Below are 20,321 nucleotides of genomic sequence, written 5' to 3' on the forward strand. Positions count from 1 at the left end.
GGGTGGAAAGCATCATCTACAGGCGTGCATTGCCCGCGCCATGCTTTCCCTTATCAGGAACTTACGAAAGTCCGAAGTGGCTTGTGATCTTGGCTATGGTCTCCGGCGGAAAATTGGTGCTGAGAGAGGTATGCCGGTGACTGAACGTGTGATGCGGACATTAACTTCGTCTCATCGACAATGTTGGCCTTGTCGGTTTCGCGTCCACATCACATCACAATCTCGGTGAAATCGGATCGCACCATGGATCTAGTTGGCCGCTAGAACAGGACAGTCAATACACATATGATGCTGTGACAATCTCCGCAGTCTCTTCGCTATCGATTCACGTCGTCCGAGGAGGCCATGTGCAGAGGCCTGAAGCACGCTTCTGGTATACTCAAGCTTGTCAGAAGCAGAATCCTGGTGGACAGAATCCTGGTGGAACGAACGGCTTAGGTAACCGTACGCGCTCCAGCATACCACCACGCCCACCAAGCCTTCGATTGTGGTATTGACAGCTGCAATTCCTCAAGCGTCGCATCTGACAACAGCGACTGCAGGAGGTTCCAGGCAGTAACCTTCGTTGGCGGGCAGGTCCCCATGAATGCGTTCAGGGCATCCCGCATGCTGCTCTGTGCAGAGCCTAACATCTTGCTGCTCGCTACATTGAAAGCTGCCGAACAGCATAGTCGCTTGAGATCCGCTCCGTGCTGGATCATAAGCTTTGCTGTACGAATATGAGGGTCGCTATCCTGACGCAGGGGGTCATGGGAATTCGATAGGAACCACTCCCATAACGTCACTGTGAGATCTATCAGTTTGTGATTCGTACACGGCTGGGTCAAGGTTGAGGTCTTGAGGTATGGAAGTGTGCAGAGTAAAGATTGTGAGTACTCACACCTGCTTTCGTTGTACAAATAAGCATTTGGGTTTGCGCCGTGCTGAAGCAACAGGCTGATCATATCCGGATCTATACCGTCAGAAGTGATGATGTCACCCAGCATCAACTCGTGTCCACCAAGATTTTTGTGAGGGCGGAGAGCATACTCCAGTAAGGTCTTCCCATGCGAACTCCGCATAGCAGCTGGGTGCTGTCGAAGTGTCGCACGCACATAGCTGACCAGATCAACCGCGACGGCGAAAGCCAAAAAGTTTGGAAAGGTATAGGTACTGCCTACAAACGTCAAAGCTGCTGTCCAATGCTGGTGTCGCTCAGGACCGAAGTCCGACACAAATCTGTCGCCTTTTTGGTCCAGCTCCGATATCAACCGAAGATAGGCGGCAGTCCCAGTAGAGTTCATCAATCGTCCGTATTGCAACAGTCCGCTCAAGAGGTCAGCGAATCGGGGCAGACTGGGCTGTAGCTTCATCTCAGCTAAACAGACCTTTGCCAGCGACAATCGAACATCGTACGATGCACCCGCGCGCCGCCGTATCTTGGCCAGGACGTGATCCTGTTCCAAATAATCCTTGGCGGTGCGGTGAAGGAAGACAATTGTCTGAAGTTTGACATTGTCGATTTCCAGCAGATCCATGCATCTGGCGTTCAGGTACACTGTAACGTTCCTTATTTCAAGCTCGTCGATTTCCGTCAACTTCTGGATCGGCGCTTTCATCGCATACTCTGGATCTGCCAGCTCTCGACCCAAATGCCAGGGGACCGAGACAGGAAGTCTGAACTCCGTTTGCAACGCCGCGAGAAATATCCTTGCTGTGTGGTGTTGATACACTGGGTCGATGCTTTCGAGCATGTGTTCGAAGAAACCATCTAGATCTTGCGGGAAATGATCAAGCCTAGCCATAAGCGTGGGTACATCATTGTTATCAGTCAAGCCTCTCAAGAGTGACCGAACCACCAGAAATACCCAAAGGAATACTCCTTGAGCGCGGCGCATGATGTCGAGCATCAATGGTCTGCAGAGCTCACCGGGACCGTGTAGTCGCACGAACCGCCGGTCTGCCATTAAAGTATCGGACACATACTTCTCTATGTCTGACTTTGTGAGATCTTGTAATAGTAGCTTGCACTTGCCATCTTTGCCATATGCGCCAGTAAAGACATTCCATGGTCGACTGGACACACAGATCTTGATGTATGGTGATTTGGCGAGAGTCGAGATGACCTCAACGATATCCGAATGGTCCCCGTCATATTCGTCCAGTCCATCAATAAAGAAGCAAAACCGTATTGACAGATCTTTGTGTTCAGCGATTGCTCGTAAAGTCGCAGTCAGCTCCTGGCGGGTCCATGGAAAATACTCCTCCCCATGCGACTCCTTGATGAACCGTTGCGGCACAACTGTGTACGCAAGTGCGGGACTTTGCCTAACGATTTGTAGAAGAATCGACCTCAACAAGCCGAGTTGTGTCTTCTGCATGCGTGTGCCCGCATACCAAAAGTAGTGGCTGGCTAGAATGACCCTCTTATGACCACTCCAAGCGCCGAGCAATTCAGAAGTTCGAGGATGCTCGCTGAGGTATTTCATCAAGGTGGACTTGCCAGAACCGGCCTTGCCAGCTATCCAAAAGACATTGCCAGCCGACTGCATCCAGGCTCGAAAACCACTATCGGGGCTGTTAAAGATCCAGTCGAACGTCCTACTGTGCGCTTCCAGTATGGCTTCCTGCCGCCAAGTCCGTTCCTCGAACGTCAGACTCGACAAGATATTGTTGCAGGTCGTGATAACCTTGAACCACCTTTGTCGAGACACGGCATCCAGACTCGTTGACAGTCGAACCAGTTCGGTGTGGTTAAGAGCAGTGTGGTCGAAACGGCAGATGCCTTGTAGGGTTTCAATGCAGTTAATGATGGTGTCGTGGGACGTAGTACTTTCTAGCGCCACATGCTGTAGTGCTTGAGATAGATCTGAGGTATGATCGCTAGGTCGCTTGTCAGCTTAGGTGATTGTCTGAGTGAGTGCGTTCCTCATGCCTTAACGAAGTCGACATGTAAAGAATCATGCTTTGCTGTAACGCTCCTAGTTCCTGCTGCAACCTGGCAAGATCATCCTTCTTCCACTGACTTCTGACTGCCTGTACTAGTGCCTGTCTTCTACTTCTTCGAAGCTCGGGTTGCACTTTTAGGTACCCTAACAATGCCTCGAGCTTCTTCGCAGTGGCGTAAGCTTCTGCTGAAAGTGCCCGAACGGCAGCCAGGGCATCGGTGGAGACAACCGACATAGTCGGCGCTGCTTGGAAAGTGATGCCTGAGTTACGCTCAAAGCGGTCCAATGTAACGATGAATTGGTCATGAATCTTCTCAAATTCACGTGTTAGGGTTGAGACAACATCCAGATCGCTGTCTTTGCCCGATTTGACTATGCTGCGTGCCTTAATTACGAGGCCGGATCCGAATTGGACCAGTTGTACGACGCTGGCAGCTAGACCGAGTGCAGACACGGGGTCAAGCATTTTGTATCCAGCGTCTTGAGTGTCTGCTGGCTAGAGGTAGACGCGTCAGCTCGTTGGTGACTTGCTTGATCAGTCGACCAGGGTACAATGTTGGTAGATGGTGAGTCTGCTGGGGGACCGCAAAGAGCGCTCGTCAAAGCACATGAAAGATGACTTTCGAGGCGCCATCATTTTTCGACCATCTGATGGAGGCGGAGCTCTTCAATCTGCCGCTTTCGTGGCTTCTACTTCGCCTCGCCTCAGCCGCCGACGGCAAGGCAACGAGAGCACGTGAGCAGATGCATCTTCATCAAGCCACATAACTTCCAGAAGTAACGTAATCGACTGCTTATAACGAAGCTCTCGTTTGTCTTTGTTACCCCAAGATTTGCTTATTAAAGTACTATTCTGCTGTGTCTAATGCGACGCTAGCGGAGGCGCAGAAATGGTTATGTCCGCGGATCTGCATGCTTTTAAGAACCCAACCCTACCCAAGACTTGCCACCTCCAGCCTGCCGCTGCTCCTCGCATGATTGCACCAGCACTTGGACTGGCGTGTATAATGCAGGCAAGTAAGACATCTCAGGGTAAATATTCATTCGGAGGGCCGCGTGACTTCTACAATGCCGTCTCCGTCACCGGGAGGATACCAGACCTTCTCAACAGCTAGACCAGCACTCACAACTAACCCCCTCCACTCGGCTTCACTGCGCTGCGCTCCCGAATGCAAAAACAGCATGGCTATATCGAGGCCACTGCGTCGCAAAGGCACATTCTCCTCGGACAGGATGATGTTGCCAATCAAGATCTTGCTGTATCCCGGTATCATTGCGGCGCGGAGGTTAGATAGGATTGTGTGACAGACTGGCGAAGCCCTGGACGAGAATGTCATCAGTACATTGAAGAACATGCCGACTGCAAGGTATGTGATCTAAGAACGTCAAACCTACCAATTATGTAGGATGTTCTGAAGGAAATATACCCTTGCACCCTTGACTGGCTGAGGAGTAGTGAAGTCGTGCGCCAGTCTTTCAACCCTCGGATCCAGATGGGCGATGTCCTTGATGACGAACGGTAAGTCTTGCACCATGAACTTTCCTTGTACATACGGGAACTTCTTCAGCACAGCCTCACCCTCATGACCCTTCCCGCCTCCCACGTCCACGAAGCAATATTCGCTCTTCTCCTTGTCGAAGCCAGCCGAGCAGATGTCTTGAATGGGAAACCAGTCTAGCCAACCCAAACGCATGGGCGTACCGAAAAGCCCTTGCATGAAGATGTTGAAGTTCTCCATTACGCCAGCTTGCTTGGACCAGAAGGTATAGCAGTCCTCGGATGTGTCATGAGCGAATTGGAAAGGGCCATCGATCATACCCTCTGGCAAACGATACCCATTGTCTTTGAAGTAAGCCGGGGCGTGTGAAAGGATGGGCAATCCTTGGTCGTAGCTGCAACACGACCAGTCGGTATACACATGTTCCAGCAACGAGCGACGTTAGATCCGAAGTACAAGAATTTGACGCCCGCTCTCACACTCGGAAGTGTCATCTGCTTGCTCACTGCTGTAGAGGCAAAACGCTCATGATCAAGTTGCCTCACGAATCCCATGCCCACAAGGGTGCGAAACAGTCGTGCAATCAAGCCTGTCGAAGCACCAGTGGCACCCGCTAGCTGATCGATGGTTATGGGACTCTTCGCCACCAAAAGGTCGAATAGGTTGAGGTCGTCGGCTATCCGCACATACATGTGGCGTCCACGTCAGAGCTTTGCCTGGAGTGGCTCGAGTTGCGTCCCGCCAACACGAGAGTACTGGAGGGACAAGGTATTCATACCCAAAAGGCGACGAGTGAGACGATCTCATCTGGCTGTTCTAGACTGGCTGTCAATTGGCGGGATAGCTGGAGCAGAGAAGCTCTAGCTTTCTGATCGGTGTCGACATTGTGTGTACCTGCTGCAACGACCTGCATTTGTGCTATGAGCGTCGCTACATCACTGCTTTGGCCGCTGATTGATGCCATATTTCATGCGGCTCGTGAGCGATACTCGAGAAGGGTGGGTGTTAAGAATCAGCATACATCGGATCCTTCCCGAAGATAAGACAGTCGAGCAGACGTCTGTCGTGGGCGTCGAGCACGGCTCGTTCGATGGATGTAACGATGCTGGGCTCACGCTACACGGCTGTTGATCTATTAGGTCGAATGTCACACCGGCAATCAGTGTGATCCAAGTGATGGTACCTTCTTGCGGCACGCGGGGTGGCAGACTGGTACATACAGCTCATGGTGATCTTCGCCATATCGAGGCCCTTGCACAGGATGCTATAAGACTACGAGGACGTGCTTGGCCTAAAAATTGCACGACGGCATCAACGACCCAGTCTCTGACGGCAAGACGCTGAGAGGTACGTAGTAATGGTCTCATGGTCCGTCCATGTCCTGATTGCCTTGCTCAGACTGAATATCTCATTGGCAATGTCACAAATGGGGTTACGCGAACTTTGTACAGCAGATCGATAGTTCAACTATGATATCTCTGCGCACTACAAACAAAGTTTCGAGCACGAACATTGTGCCCGCCTTGCATTTCCCGTGTAGAGCATTAACAATGTCTACTTCCAAGCACCGAGCCCAGCCCAAGGATCACCACCACCACCAACACCAGCCTGCTGCTGCTGCTGTCCTTGTCCTGCGCCCCGCCTAGCATCCTGCGCGTACCCGCCCGGTCCAGAAGGATAAGTACTAGCTTGTAGTACGCCATAGTCGTGACTCGGCGGTGGTCCTGGTGGTGGCGGTGGAGGCTGCCAGCCTGGCGGTACTGAGGTTTGCGCTGAGCCGGGATATGATTGCTGCTGCTGAGACGGATGTCCATATTGTGATGTTGTTGGTTGCTGCTGTTGATAGGAGGAGGAGGGGAATTGTTGGTGCTGCGTGGGCGGAGGGGAGAAGTATTGTTGATGGGCGGGTGGCGAGACAGGTCCGTAGGAATTCGGGTTGTAGGAGCTCCTCTCACCTTGCCCTTGTTGTTGTGGAGGCTGAGAGATGTAGCTCTGGGGTCGTCCGCCTCCTTGCTGCGGTTGGGCGAATGTGCCGTTCGTAGGTGTAGGCTGATAAGCATTTTGGTATGATGGTGTACCATTAAGCTGTTGATATCGCGGTGTGATCGGCGGACTTGCGGCCGGGTTGTACGAAGGCTGCTGTGACTGGCCGTAGCTTGTCTGTGGTAGGAGAGGAGGTGGTCTGTGGCCTGAAGCTCTCTGATCGCCCATGCCCATCCCACCACCTGAGCCAGGAACGGGCGAGCCAGAAGATTGCGTGGAAGGACTAACACTCATCCTCTCCATCAACTCTTTTAGCCTCGCTTGCTCGCGGTCTGCTCCGCTGCCTTTGGCAGCTTCGATGGCACTCAATAACTGCCCACCCTCTGATCTCCTGTTCTCGACGAAGGATTCCACGTTCTTCCGCAAGCTTTCCACCGTCTCTCGTATCTCGTCGTAGAACTGCTGTGCCCGTGAGAGTCCAGACTGTAGGTCTGTGTACGCCTGGTACACTCTTCGGTACCTCCCAAGGACGTTGTTCCGTTGTCGCGAGAAGGCCTCGTATTTGTTCTGCTCGCCTCGGACGCGCTTGTCTTGTAGCAGGTCGCCATACGTTCGTGTGAGCTCCTTCATCAGAGATGATTGCTTGTGGTTGGCCTGTAGTATTCTGTTCTGATGTGGTCGGAACTTCTCAAGCTCTGATTTGAAAAGTGCGGCTTCTTGGTTCGTGATGGCTTTCTTGTTGAGGATGAGGACGGATGAGATGTCGTCGTTGTGAATCTGCGGCACACACATTAGTATGACAACGGAACTCAGGGTTCCCTCGCTCCCTGCATACCTTATCCTTCAAATCCTTCAGCACCTGCGCCCTCTCCCTCTTCACCAACTGCAGCTTCCTCATCAACTCCTCCACCCGCTCAATCTGCTCCGCTACACTCTGCCTCGTCTCATCGGCAAAGTCATCATCCAACAGATTCCCTTCTTCCGCAGCACCTGGACTCGCCACATTCTTCTTGCCCGCACCAGCCTTGATCATGGCGCGCTGATATAGCACATCCGCCTCGTCTGTCTCGCCCGCTGATCTCATCTCCTCGAAATCAGACTCGAACTGGCGGAAGGAAGAGAAGAGTTGCGCGTCGCTCGTGGAGGCTTCTTCGACTGCGGAGCGGTATCTTCTGCTGTCTGTCCGAAGGGTGGAGGTCAGGCGGCTAGAAGGTTGCTGTGTCCATTCGCCGCCGTATTTGCTTCGCATCTTCTCGCACACGGACTCTTCCATGTCGAGTTGTTTTGTGCAGCCATCGAGAGTAGAAAGGATACTCTGCTTGTCCTCTCGTAGCTGTTCAAAGGTTGGACCGAAGGGACTGTGACCTGATAGATCGCTACACCAATTCCGGAACTCGTCGTCGACACCCATACTTTCCTGATCCAGGCCACCCTTGAGGATGTTCAGACTGCCGGGAAGCTTCAGATAGTCCAGTGAAGTAGCAAGCTCATCATCGGCAGTCTCTACTCGCTCGGCTTCGGCACGTGCCAGCTTAGCCTTCTCCTCGTCGTACAGACTCGCACTCTCCGTAACGCTCATCGGCACAATCCTCTGGAAGATGTCGGGTCCGATAATTCTTTGGATGTCCTGTCCCTGATACAGCTCACTGACTGGGATAGCCTTTGCCGCTGGGAGCTTAGGTATACTCGTCAGGTTGTTTTCCGAAGGTACGGGCTGGTGGTAGATCATGTCGTTGTCTCGAATGTACTCGGTCAGTAGCTCCGTTATGGAAGACATATGCTTCTTCGTCATATCAACCAGGACCTGCCCCGTTTCGGAAGTGAGATTACTGTTCGCCGGCACACTTCCAGGGAAAGCATTAGCAAGCCGAGTAGCCTCTTTACTAGCATTTTGGGCCGCCTGCACGCGACTGATCGCTTGCCCATAGCTGTTGGCCTCGTAATCCGCAACGGCCTGATAGTACTGTGCCAAGCTAGCCAGATGATGCTGCTTAATTTGCACGACCAACAACCACACTCTCTCAAACACTGCCCGGGAAACATTATCCTGCGTTCCCTCCACCGCTTGTGCATACAGATACGCCGCTTGCGCCGCCAGCTTAGCAAGCAAACCCGGTTTCTTCTGGTCCACAATCTGCTTCTCAATAAACACCTCCTGGGCCTGAGCAAGCATGATACTAATCAAAGTCTTGACCGTATCCCGACTCAGATCCGTACTGGGAGCGTGTAGGAAATTCTCGTTGATGTAGGTAAACATGCCGGCCGAGGCTTGGAAAGAATGATATGCCGTCTTCAGCCCGGTGTCCTCGTGGCGGTTCTGGTTCGCAGCATGACAGGACAAGACGGCGGAGATGTTGAAGATGATGCTGGCTTTCTCGTAGGCGAGGCTGTACTGGGCGGTGGGTTTGTGTGTGAAGGCGTCGAACCAGGTGAAGGAGATTTTGATATGGTTTTCGTCGACGGGGAAGCGGAGGTCGAGGAGTTCGAGTTGGCCGTAGTAGCGGTACAAGAGATCTCGACCGGCTGCACTATCTTTGCCTGCTCCTCGCATGTCCTGCCGTAGACGGTTCAGGCTTTGGCATTCGTTGTCGTATCGATCCGGGTCGTCTCCGTAGGCGCTGCGGATGTGCTGCCGTAATGGTGCTACCCAGTCGATCTCATTCGTCTGTTTGAGAGGCGAGGAAAGCATCGGTATCTGCATGGCTGAGGCGGAGAGGGCCCTTGAGAGAGCTGGGCGGGTAGAGATGGGAAGCATCTTTACGATCTCGAGATGGGAGCTGACTGTCTTCACGTGCTGCACCACTTCCACGTGATCTGTATGCTAATCTTTCTACCTGCAGTCCTGGACGAAGCGGGCGTATGCTCAGTTCCACACGTCTATATCCAAGCAGGCATCTCCGAAGCCCGTGTAACGATTGGTTATTTGTCCCAGCCCAATCCTCCTCTCACATGCACAACTCTTCTTAATCAATTCTGTGTTCCCTGTTCCAGAATTCCGTTCGCCGATGTTGCTCATATACCCATGAATCCATCAACCAATCAATCAATCCTTCATCAATACCATCAATACAGCAGAACACAACATATATGAACAGACGCAGACAATACAGCAGTGACGCAGGCCCCAGGCGGCCGTTTATGCGGCCCACCACGATGACTTTAGCTCACACTGCTTTTGGCCCTAGTCTACTTAGACCTAGTCTACCGGACCGCCGCCATCAGCCACGCGAGACAGGTAAAGCATGTATCACAAGCGCGTGCAGATCACAACGAATATCATCGACGACTCCAACATTTTTGATAAAAGCGAGGCGCCCAAGATCAAGCTCGTGCAGAAGGCGGTCTGACCAGCGCAACCCATATCGGTCACTACATGGCGACCGGAGCTGGCCAATGGTGTTGTGGTTAAGCGCGCGGCTAATGCTCCTTCCCGATACGGTAATTCTGGAAGCCATGAACAGGATAGAACTGAGGTTTTACAGGTATTGCCCTGTCAGCACAGCGCGTAGAGCTTGCCTGATGAGTCGAATTGGCGCTCCGCTATGCTAGCTATAGTACAACTACTCCGTCACATCCCATGGTATACAAGAAGTCGCCCACAGCAGGTCTTACAACGCCTGTTCTTGTCCAGATTCCAGGAGGTGTTGCTGCTACAACCAAGCAATGCTCATGAGCACCGAAGAACAGACCCTCGATCTTGATACATGATCCCATCCATCTCACACATACCTCATACTCACCCTGAACCCGACCCCGAAGCCTTCTTCGGACTCACGTCTTCTTGCTGGGCCGCCTCACCCTTCTTCCTATCATCCTCCTTGCCCAACTGATCATGCTGCCCGGTGACCTGATGCCACATGTTCTTCAGAAACCCCTCATGCTTATGATCAGTAGCACTCTGACCGGGCTTCAGATCTTCTTGCACCGGCTCATCCTTCCATTGGTGCAGATTCATAACTCGCTTGGCATTTTTATCTCCCATCTCGTCCGCCAACATCTCGATGATGGTTCGTTGGTTGACGGAGAGGTATTTCGGCATCTGGACTTTGAACTCCACTCGTAGGTCACCGTTGTTTCCTCGTCGGGACTGCAGTTTCTTCATTCCCATGCCTGAGAGTGTGATCTTGTCACCGGTCCCTGTTCCTGTTGCAACGTTGACTTTTACCTCACCATCAAGAGTCGGCACCTTGATTTCACCTCCTAGGACTGCAGTCGTGAGAGGTATGCTGGCGGTGTAGAGGACATCGCTGCCGCTGCGGGAGAATTTCGAGTCCGGTTGCACTCGAATGAAGACATAGAGGTCGCCCTTCTCTGTTCGGGATTTGGGATTTGCCGCTTGACCAGTGGGTGGGTAGTCGCCTTCGCCCATTACTCGCAGGCGCATGCCATCTTCCACGCCCCCGGGTATGTCCACGCTCACTGTCCTCCTCTCCCTCACCGCGCCGTTCCCACGGCAGGTGCCGCACTCGCCGCCTTTGGGGATTGTGACCCCCTGACCTCCACAGGAAGAACAAGTACTGGCCATCTGGAACCCACCCTGCACGAAATGCACTCTTGTTCCCGTCCCATCGCACGTCTTACACGTATTCCTCTGCACACCTTTCTTCAACCCATCGCCTTTACAGCTCTTGCATTGCACTAGAGGAGTGATCCCAATATCCTTCGCCACCCCTTTAGCAGCATCCATGAATGAAATATTCGTCTGCACCTCGATATTCTCACCCACCATCACCTCCTCCTGCGCAAACGGCCCTCCGCGGCCTCCTGCACGACCTCGTCTCGCGCCTCCACCGCCGAAAGCAGAGAATAGATCGTCGAAATTGAAGCCACCTTCTCCGAACCCGCCAGCACCGCCAGCTTGCCCACCAAAGCCACCACCGAACCCACCAAAGCCTCCGGTGAAAGGATTTGGTCCTCCTGCTCCTGGCCCACCAGCACCGGGCCCACCAAAGCCTCCACCTTGATCAAATGCTGCGGCGCCGTATTGATCCCATGCGGCTTTCTTCTTGTCGTCTGATAGTAGTTCATACGCGCTCTGGGCATCACCGAATCTCTCCTTGGCTTTGGGGTCTTTGTTGGTGTCCGGGTGGAACTTCTTGGCGAGGCCGTAGTAGGCTTTCTTGATGTCGCCGGCTGAAGCGCCTTTGGCTACACCCAGGACGGAGTAGGGGTCTTTTGTTGCGAGGCTGGATGGGGAAGCGTGGAAGGTCCGGCGCTGTATTCGGTCGTGGTTTGTTCGGGTATGTGATGATGCTGTTGGACGGCGGGTGGTGGTGGGCCGAGAGGATGTGGATAGACTCCGTCGATGTAGACATAATTGCTGCTGCGATTGTTGGCGGTGGTCATGCTGGTATGCTGGACAAGATGGTCGATGCGAGACGGCGAGCAGGCGCAAAGGTGTTGCTGCTTTGGGAAGCAGGGCGGGTGATGCGAGACTCATAGTAGCAAGTTGGTATGAAATCTCGCTATTATCGAGACAATGGCTGGTGATGGTAGAGGTAGGGCTAGTTCGATCTTACCGAAGATAATGGATGCATACATGTACTGTCGCTCGGCACTCAAACAATCTTTGGCCGCGGAGGAGAGGAGAGTTCGGAGAAGTTCCACCGACTTCGCTGCCATCCATCTCTTCCTCTTCCACTTCCGCCTGCATCATCCACGTCCATCACAGACTGGAGAAGAATGCTGGCTGGTGACTATAACATTATGTGGGACGAACGCCTGATGATATCCAGCCAATTTAGCCATCCCCCTCATAAGCCCCAGCTGCGCCCTAGTGATCGCTGTCTACATGTACCTGGCAGAGGAACGGATGATATAGTTCCATGTCCCGCATCGCCAAGTCTTCGATGCTCCATGTTTGGCACCAGCATAGACCAATGTCATGACCGTTTATGTTCCCCAACGGCATCCACACTTTGCCACATTCCAACATGGCGACCAGCGAGTCACAGCAAGGCTCGCGTGTGAGAAAGCATTCAAAGATTGCCGTCGGAGGTCATTGGTATGGCACAGACGGAGCAGATTATACATCAATTATCGAATTATCTTACCGCCGAACACTCATCGACTCCTACGAGCTCATGCTTCGCTTCCAAGGCTTGTCTGGCCGATTATCCTCCAGCTCAACGAAAGAGTCTCGTTTCTGCTGTCTCAGCAGAACATGCGTCGCTCGGCATGCCCGGACGAACAGCGCAAAATGGATCCAGCTTCCGCTTCGTCAGCATCGAGCTCAATCATGTTCATCGATTCACCGCCTACCCAAAAATGATCATGAGCAATCCTGCGGTCCACTCGAGCCCTGTCTTGGTCCGCGCCTTGAAACATGCGTTTGGAACACTCTGAAGAAATTCACAGCCGTCTATGTACCAATCGTCCGCTATCCATGCTACCATCATCCCGCCCATGGTTTCCGCGAGCGCCCAAGCTATGCAGTCGAAGGTAATGTCTATGGCTGGATGGTAAGGCTTACGCAAGGCCCGGGTCAAGGCGAGCGCGATGGTGCACCAGACGATTGAGGTTGCTGTCTGCCCATGTATTAGCTACACCGTATCGACGTTTCAGGATATCTGGAGGTGGCTTTACCGCTCCGAATGACATGGTGTCGAATGTCGTGCCTAGGCCATCCGAGTACCAGATGTCGTTCAGTGGGAGTGTTGGACCGAGACATATCGTGGCTATCGCAGCTAGGAATTTGATAACGAGGCGGAGGATGACATTGGGCTGTCGTAGTGTTGCCGTTGATTTGTGGGAAGTAGTCATGGCTGTGCGTTACATGGACCAAGACGACGCTATGGATCGCATGCGCGATGGGATTGAGCAAATACTTATGTTCTATGGTCATCTTGGTACCTCATCATAATGTCGCCTGCCATCGTGGTGGCTATGCGCTTGGCTTTCGTCTGCCACTGCAAACAAAGTTTATCTCGTAATCCTTCGCGCCTTGACACCAACACGCCGTCACGATCCGACCTTCCTCCGACGACCAGCCACCAAATCGACACATGGTAGCTAAGATGCGTCTCCTGCTCTCATTCTCATCCTCCATACATACTGCTATGGCGAAGAATGTTGTTTGCCTCGCAACCATGGCTTGACTAGTGGGCGAATCGGAAGTCGAGCCGCTTGTTACCTTGATCCTTCGTCGTGGCCAAGTACTCTTCACGCTCTTCGAAGGTCATGCTATTCCAGATCTTGTCTCGTTGACTAGACGGATGTATCAGCTTGAACCTGAAGGAATAGTTGTGAGAGACTTACGCATTGACGTTGACATAGAACAATTTGATGCCGATTAGTAGCACGACGTTGTAGGCACAGACAACGATCAAGGCCTTGTTACCTGTCCTGTACATTGGGGCGTCTTTGGTGCGGTAGATCTGGGTTGAGAAGATGTTCGATGCTTGGACCGAGATGTTGTAGAGCGCCGAGGCTACGGTACGAGTGCGAACACTTCCAGCATTTCTGCTAGTGATGGCGACGAGGATTGCGTGGATGTACGGATACTGGTCAAGTTGTCAGTAACGGAATCTGACAGACTACTCGACTTAACGGGTTGTACTCACGCCAACAACCATTGTCGCGATAGCCCACTTGGCCCAATGCGAGGTATTTGAGGGTATGGTCTCGAGCGCGATTAGAAGTGGCAATGTCCAGAGTTGTCCGATGACACCTAGTAGGAAGCGCTGATTATACTTCTCACTGATCCACATCCAGAAAAGTAGCTGCAGGATGAAGAGCACATAGGCTGGGATTGTCAACAGGTTGGTCTCGAAAGTGCCGAAGCCGATCGCCTTGAGGTTCAGCGAGATGTACTGGGTAGCGGGCGTGTTCGGTATGGTCCATGACAAGCCAAGGAGGTAGATCGACCACATATGATAGTCACTCAGACAATCCCAGAGCATGGTCAACGAAAGCGCTTGTCGATTGTGCATGTCGCCCTTCGATGGGTCATCACGAAGCACACGGTTGGCGATGATCTTTTCTTCGCGCTCTGAGAACCAGCCGTTCCTCCCGCGGAACCATGAAGCTGTGGTGTACGGCGATGATGGCAGGTAGAACCATGCGAGCACACCGATCAGGCCCGTGAGGAGGCCTTCGAGTGCAAACAGCCAGGCCCACCCTGGAAGTCCACGATAGCCTCGGAGATGCAGTATACCGTATGCTAGGAATGCGGAGATGATTTGCGTCGACTGGTATGCGACCCAGAAGAAGCTGAGACGCCTTGGAAGCTCAGTGCTGGTGTAGTAGTAGCTCAAGTACAAGATGGTGTCCGGGATGAAGCCACCTTCGATCAAGCCGAGGACCATACGGCAGATATAGAAACCGGTCTTGCCTCGAATGAACGCCTGGAAACTGGCCACGAGACTCCATGACACCATCTCTGGAAGACATATTTTAGTATCGTATAGCAGAGGAGGGTGCGGGTGTCCCAACTTACGGACGGGCATCCATCGGTCGGGGCCTAGGCGCTTCGAAATCATCTGAGACGGCAATTCGGCGACCAAGAATGAGCAATAAAATATGGTCATGCCGTTGTTGTATTGGTTGGTGGTCATGTGGAGATCTTTCAGCATATTCTGGAATTGATATCAGATCTCGCGGGCGTCTTCTGCAAAAGCCTATTGAACAATCTACTCACGTCCGACAATGCCTGAGTAATATTGCCTCGATCGAGCTGGAGGGCAAAGAACATGGCGCAAGCGAATGTACATATCTTCCAGTCGAGCTTTCGGACCAAACGCTTCTCGTCCGCTGGCTCCCACGTGAAGTCGGGGTCATACCGGTGGAGACCTTCCCAGTGTGGCTGAGGCTTGTAGTAAGCATCCAGGCCAGCAGAAGCGAAGGTTGTGCTGTTACCATGCGGGTTCAAACCCTTGTCGTTGTTGACAGGACGGCCGAGAACATCTGCTGCCTCAAAACCGCCTGCGATGGAGGCCAGAGAAGAGCGTTGGTGGCCGGTATCGACTTGCTTTTCAGAACTGACGAAGCCTGTTGATCTGTCCGCCATGGTGATGTCCCGTCTGCCGGAAGTACCTTCGAGCTGGCGAGTGCGGGGGTTCGCAAATATCTATATGTCCTTGACAAGCCACGAGCCAGACATATTCAAATTCGGCCATGGGCCGCGGCAGCATGGCAACCTTGACATTACTTCCGCGAGCATGCTATGAACGCCCAAGATGTGCTCATGCGAGGCCATGGGTCGGAATGGGTGTAGTGGCATTATTGGCTGCGGCTAGCCACGATAGCGAACGTGGACGGTATTGGTCTGCGACATGGGCGAGGCGCACCAGACGGGTACTTCAGAGCACGCAATACCTGGCTGGTAGCTCGTATAGTGCCAAGCTTGTTGATGGCGAGCTTGAGCATTGTTCGAGAATCCCAATGGATACGCAAAAGTCCGCGGATTGCGTGCTCGCATGGCTGTATTTCGCAAGCTTCGCCTCTGCAACTTGACGCAATAGACTACAACAATGATCGATGTCGATCTCGAGTGCACCGTCGACTTTCAGACTCGTGTTCGTCTCAGGAATAACGAGTTGCGGGCTGATCATGCTCTGCGGACACCACTTTGGGCATCTCTGTGCGCAATGATTGCCATACATGCGATGAATCCAATACATACGCTGTGAAAGACAGAGATGGCTCGCTTGGCGCCGAGCAATTTTAACATCGAGTATGGTGTCTGATCTGAGGGGACATGCGTGATCGCGGGCACCGCTCGATCATGCTACCTGCGAGCACGATATCTGCAGCTGTGATGGCGTGCACATTAGCGACAGGTCGGACATGTGCTGGCATGTATTCTGCCGGACGTCATGCCAAAATACGGTATATAGCAAGTAGACTTGCCTTTGGGCCATCCTGTACTTGTCATCTACCTGCACCTCCAACATGGCAACGCAAACTCAAACCATTCCCATCACATCCCAACAGGATCGACCGACCATCGAGACCAAGCTCGGGTCGAGGTCGGCTCCAAAGTCAGACGATTCTTTGAAAGATGTCAAAGCATTCGATGTCACTCCGGTTATTGGCCGCGAGTACCCAGAAGCGGATCTCAAGGAGTGGTTGGGAAGTCCTAAGGCTGACCAGCTCATCAAAGACCTGGCCATCACGAGTATGTGTACCGTATGTATATTGGAGATGCTGTTGGCATGTAACTGATCCGCAGCTTAGTCTCTCAGCGTGGCGTTGTTTTCTTCCGGAAGCAAGATGGCCTGACCAATGACCTGCAGAAGAAACTTGTGCAAAGGCTCGGCGAGCTGTCTGAGACGCCCAAGGAGTCCGGCTTACACATTGGTCCCGTCTCCAACAGTGGTCGTACACTGGGTGGCAGGGACGATGAAATCAGTGTCATCTCCTCCGAGCAAGCCAAGAAATTGTACAAGAATCGTATCTTCGGCGGTACCAAGCAGAGTCGTAAAGAGGGCTGGCATGGCGACATCACGTTCGAGCACGTCCCGAGTGACTACGCCATCCTACGATTGGCCGAGCTACCAGAGACGGGAGGCGACACTTTGTGAGCGTCCGGTTATGATATTTATGATCGTCTCTCGCCAGCCTGCCGCAAGTTCCTGGAGACCTTGACAGTCACATGTCAGCAACCCATCTTCGGCCAGAGCGCCAAGGAGAACGGCTTCGAGCTTTACAGTGGCGAGCGAGGGAACCCAGAGAACGTCGGCTCCGAGCTCACAGCTGTACATCCCGTTGTCCGCACAAACCCGGTCTCGGGCTGGAAAAGCATCTTCGCCGTGGGCCATCACGCAAAGCGCATCAACGAGGTCGCAGAGCCAGAGAGTGAACACCTATTGAAGTGGTTCACGCAGCTGATCGTGGAGAATCATGATCTCCAGGTCAGGTACAAGTGGCAGAATCCCAATGATGTGGCGATCTGGGACAATCGCAGTGTCTTCCATACAGCGACCTACGATTACGATGGTGTGAGGACTGGACAGAGGGCGGTCAGCATTGGAGAGAAGACGTACTTGGACCCCAATAGTACGAGTAGACGCGAGGCGCTGGGTACGGTGGCGACGTAGGGTGGAAACTTGGTTACTGACGCGTGCTAGTATGTCCTGGAACGAGTCTGGCTTCCTGTTGGGCCAGCGTAGATAGCAAAACGAGCCTGCGTAGATACGAAGGGATGTGAGCATCCAGATCTGTCATCGAGCATTCGTTTGAGTGCGTCTGCCACATGTCAGCCAAGACTAACATCGAGCGGCTCGGAAGAACTAGTTCAATCGCCGACTTCGTCGCCTGCGCCGCCACTCAAAAGTTATTAGGGTTCTTCCATGTTCGCGGAGGCGGCAACTGATCAATGAAACAATACAAGAGCCGTGCCCTTGGTTTCTACCCGAGAGGGTCCAGATGCTGCTGCTGCTGCTGTCAACCCCACAGACCACGACCCCATGGAGTGTGTGACACCGTCGTCTCCCCGGATAAATTAACGAGCTTTATTCCACCAATAACGAGATGGCTCTTCCACCAATCGTGAGATGAGACAGCTCAGAAGAAGATCACTTAAGATGACCACCACCCTTCGCCATGTTTCGCTGTTTGTGACTTCTCATCGGCCCTTTGCTCACGCCCAAGATGGCGCACATCACCGAGAAGACAGACGCTGTTACTCACTCAGCCCACTCCGAGTCCTCCGCCGAGCACATCGACCATGCCGGCGCCGCTGAGCTGGCTGTAGCCATGGAGAAGGGCAAGGATGTTGGCGCGGAAGTCCATTGCAGCGACGCGGACAACAAACGCATCCTGCGTAAGACAGATCTCTGGATGCTCTCACTACTCTGCATGGTCTACTTCCTGCAATCCGCCGACAAGGGAATCATCGGCCTGACCGCTGTATATGGTCTCAAAAAAGATGTGAGCATGCTAGCCTGCACCCATCAAGGGTTCTGAGAAGATCTCTTGGCCGACATTTGGCGCTGTCAATCGCTTCAGTTGACCAATAGTTTTCATCGGGATCCTTGTGCGTGTGAGAAACATGGGTGAATCATCACTGACTTCCTTCTTAGGCGCACCTCGCGGGCAACGATTACAGCAACATCGGCAACATCGGCTACTACGCTCAGCTCGGTGTACAGCCCCTCGCCGCCTACATCCTAGTCAAGCTACGTTACCGCTACGTCCTGCCCGTCATCATCACATGTTGGGGCATTTCGGTCGCCGGTGGACTCGGTGGGTCGCGTAACTATGCTGGTCTCCTCGCCTCTCGCTTCTTCCTCGGCGCCTTCGAAGCAGCTGTCGTCCCGCTTTTCTCCATGATCACCATTGCCTTCTACCGCCGTTCCGAGCAACCCTTTCGCGTTGCGTGCTGGTATTCGTGCTACGGTCTCAGCACGCTCATCAGCGCACCCATCGTGTACGGTTTTGGTCGCGTGCACTCCGCCACACTCTATCGCTATCAGGTCGTGTACCTCTTCTTCGGTCTCTTGACCATTGTCATCGGCCTCGCGACTTACTGGTGGGCCCATGACAGCCCGGGCGAGGCTCGCTACCTTTCTCCCGAAGATCGGCTGAAGGCCGTTGATCGTCTCAAGGCCAATCAACAAGGTATCTCTAGCCACAAATTCAACTGGTCGCAGGTGTTTGAGGCGTGGACTGAGCCCAAGTACTACCTTTACATGATCATGGTCATCGCTGTCAATGCTGGTGCTTCAGTGTCCTCGGTCTTTGGAGCTATCATCCTGCAATCCCTTGCTGGTTACACCGCTGACCAGGCGGTCCTTCTCAACATTCCCTTCGGCGCATTGCAGGTCGTTTCTATCCTCGGGGCATCGTGGTTGGCCTATCGTTTCAAGCGCAAGTCGCCTTTCTTCTTGGGCCTGGTGACCATTGTCATTATTGGCGTTGCGCTCTTGGTCGGTCTGCCGAAGACCAAGGCGAACAAGGGCGGTCTGCTTGCGGGCTACTACCTGATCGCCTTCGTCTACGCTATCAACCCACTCCTCATCTCATGGATGGGCGGGAACTGCGCTGGTCAGACGAAGAAGGCTGTCTACTACACCTCTTTCAATGCCGCCAATTCTGTTGGTAACATCATCACGCCATACATCTTCAACTCGAAGTTCGCTCCTCAATACGTAAGCTCCATATCCTCACCTATCTCCAGACCGATTTCCCACTAACAAACACCCTTAGGTCAACGCACTCAAAGGCATCCTGATCATCTGGTGCATCCTCTGGGGAGTCGTCGTCCTTCAGATCCTCCTCATCACCCGCATGCAGAAGCAGAAGGCGAATGCGCGGGAAGCCGCCGGTCTGCCACGTGACCCTCCTGATTTGTCCATGAGTGGGCATTTCCATGAGGCTGGTACGGAGGTACATGGCGAGCACGGGTTGAGGGATGAGACGGATAAGCAGAATATTTACTTTCAGTATTTGTTGTAGTGTAAAAGGTACCCCGACCTCCTTCGTCGTCGTTCAAGCTGATGGCTGGCGCAGATAGTACTTAGTTGTGTATACTGCTGTGAGTTGTTCACGTGTGTTATTGTGCCATTCCGCATCACTTTCGCTGAAGGATTGAATAGAACTCGCGGTTTCGTGGAGATCACCGCTGTCTACGTCGACGGATTACGCTATCCGGCATAAAGCCAGCCTGGTGTGCAACTTTTGCCGTTTCACCTTTACTACGTGAGCTTTCCCATCATGCCCGGCGAAAGGATGCCGAGATTACTGGTAGTATTTGCACGTCACAGTGCAGCTTACTGAATCAATCAGCATTGTGCGGTCCGTAGTACCACGGCCGCTCCAGACGCCCGGCATCCTTCTGGCGCAGTGCTAAGTCGAGCAATCATGCGGGCTAATGAGGGCTTGATGGCTGCAGTGAAAAGGCATGTTGGTCGTCGTTAGTCTTGGTGTTGCAGTCGGCGGAAGCGAAATAGCTAGGAGCGACTCGTCATAG

At 53.1% G+C, this 20,321-nt stretch overlaps 7 protein-coding genes across 7 annotated transcripts; 2 read left to right on the top strand and 5 right to left on the bottom strand.

The window, feature by feature from the left end:
* Nucleotides 1-434: 434 nt before the first annotated feature.
* On the bottom strand, nt 435-3,393 carry LTS14_009878 (uncharacterized protein; the record flags this gene model as incomplete). Its single annotated transcript, XM_064842556.1, has 3 exons — nt 435-784; nt 881-2,878; nt 3,006-3,393. The coding sequence occupies 3 exons, from the start codon at nt 3,391-3,393 to the stop codon at nt 435-437; spliced, it is 2,736 nt and encodes a 911-aa protein (XP_064689950.1).
* A 574-nt stretch (nt 3,394-3,967) lies between these two features.
* LTS14_009879 (uncharacterized protein) lies at nt 3,968-5,118 on the bottom strand (the record flags this gene model as incomplete). The annotated part of the gene is made up of 3 exons (XM_064842557.1): nt 3,968-4,247; nt 4,323-4,820; nt 4,883-5,118. The coding sequence occupies 3 exons, from the start codon at nt 5,116-5,118 to the stop codon at nt 3,968-3,970; spliced, it is 1,014 nt and encodes a 337-aa protein (XP_064689951.1).
* An 862-nt stretch (nt 5,119-5,980) lies between these two features.
* BRO1 (bck1-like resistance to osmotic shock) lies at nt 5,981-9,110 on the bottom strand (the record flags this gene model as incomplete). Its single annotated transcript, XM_064842558.1, has 2 exons — nt 5,981-7,186; nt 7,245-9,110. The coding sequence occupies 2 exons, from the start codon at nt 9,108-9,110 to the stop codon at nt 5,981-5,983; spliced, it is 3,072 nt and encodes a 1,023-aa protein (XP_064689952.1).
* Nucleotides 9,111-10,145: 1,035 nt separating this feature from the next.
* MDJ1 (mdj1 protein precursor) lies at nt 10,146-13,171 on the bottom strand (the record flags this gene model as incomplete). Its single annotated transcript, XM_064842559.1, has 2 exons — nt 10,146-11,595; nt 12,882-13,171. The coding sequence occupies 2 exons, from the start codon at nt 13,169-13,171 to the stop codon at nt 10,146-10,148; spliced, it is 1,740 nt and encodes a 579-aa protein (XP_064689953.1).
* A 335-nt stretch (nt 13,172-13,506) lies between these two features.
* On the bottom strand, nt 13,507-15,416 carry LTS14_009882 (uncharacterized protein; the record flags this gene model as incomplete). The annotated part of the gene is made up of 5 exons (XM_064842560.1): nt 13,507-13,615; nt 13,667-13,911; nt 13,972-14,789; nt 14,847-14,985; nt 15,048-15,416. The coding sequence occupies 5 exons, from the start codon at nt 15,414-15,416 to the stop codon at nt 13,507-13,509; spliced, it is 1,680 nt and encodes a 559-aa protein (XP_064689954.1).
* Nucleotides 15,417-16,300: 884 nt separating this feature from the next.
* Nucleotides 16,301-17,448, top strand: LTS14_009883 (uncharacterized protein; the record flags this gene model as incomplete). Its single annotated transcript, XM_064842561.1, has 3 exons — nt 16,301-16,526; nt 16,586-16,928; nt 17,061-17,448. 3 exons carry the CDS (start codon nt 16,301-16,303, stop codon nt 17,446-17,448), a joined length of 957 nt encoding a protein of 318 aa, XP_064689955.1.
* A 553-nt stretch (nt 17,449-18,001) lies between these two features.
* Nucleotides 18,002-19,807, top strand: LTS14_009884 (uncharacterized protein; the record flags this gene model as incomplete). Its single annotated transcript, XM_064842562.1, has 3 exons — nt 18,002-18,280; nt 18,433-19,500; nt 19,559-19,807. 3 exons carry the CDS (start codon nt 18,002-18,004, stop codon nt 19,805-19,807), a joined length of 1,596 nt encoding a protein of 531 aa, XP_064689956.1.
* Between the last annotated feature and the right edge of the window lie 514 nt (nt 19,808-20,321).

The sequence above is a fragment of the Recurvomyces mirabilis genome, assembly GCF_035927965.1.
Source record: "Recurvomyces mirabilis strain CCFEE 5264 chromosome Unknown scaffold_34, whole genome shotgun sequence".
Classification (NCBI taxonomy): domain Eukaryota; kingdom Fungi; phylum Ascomycota; class Dothideomycetes; order Mycosphaerellales; family Teratosphaeriaceae; genus Recurvomyces; species Recurvomyces mirabilis.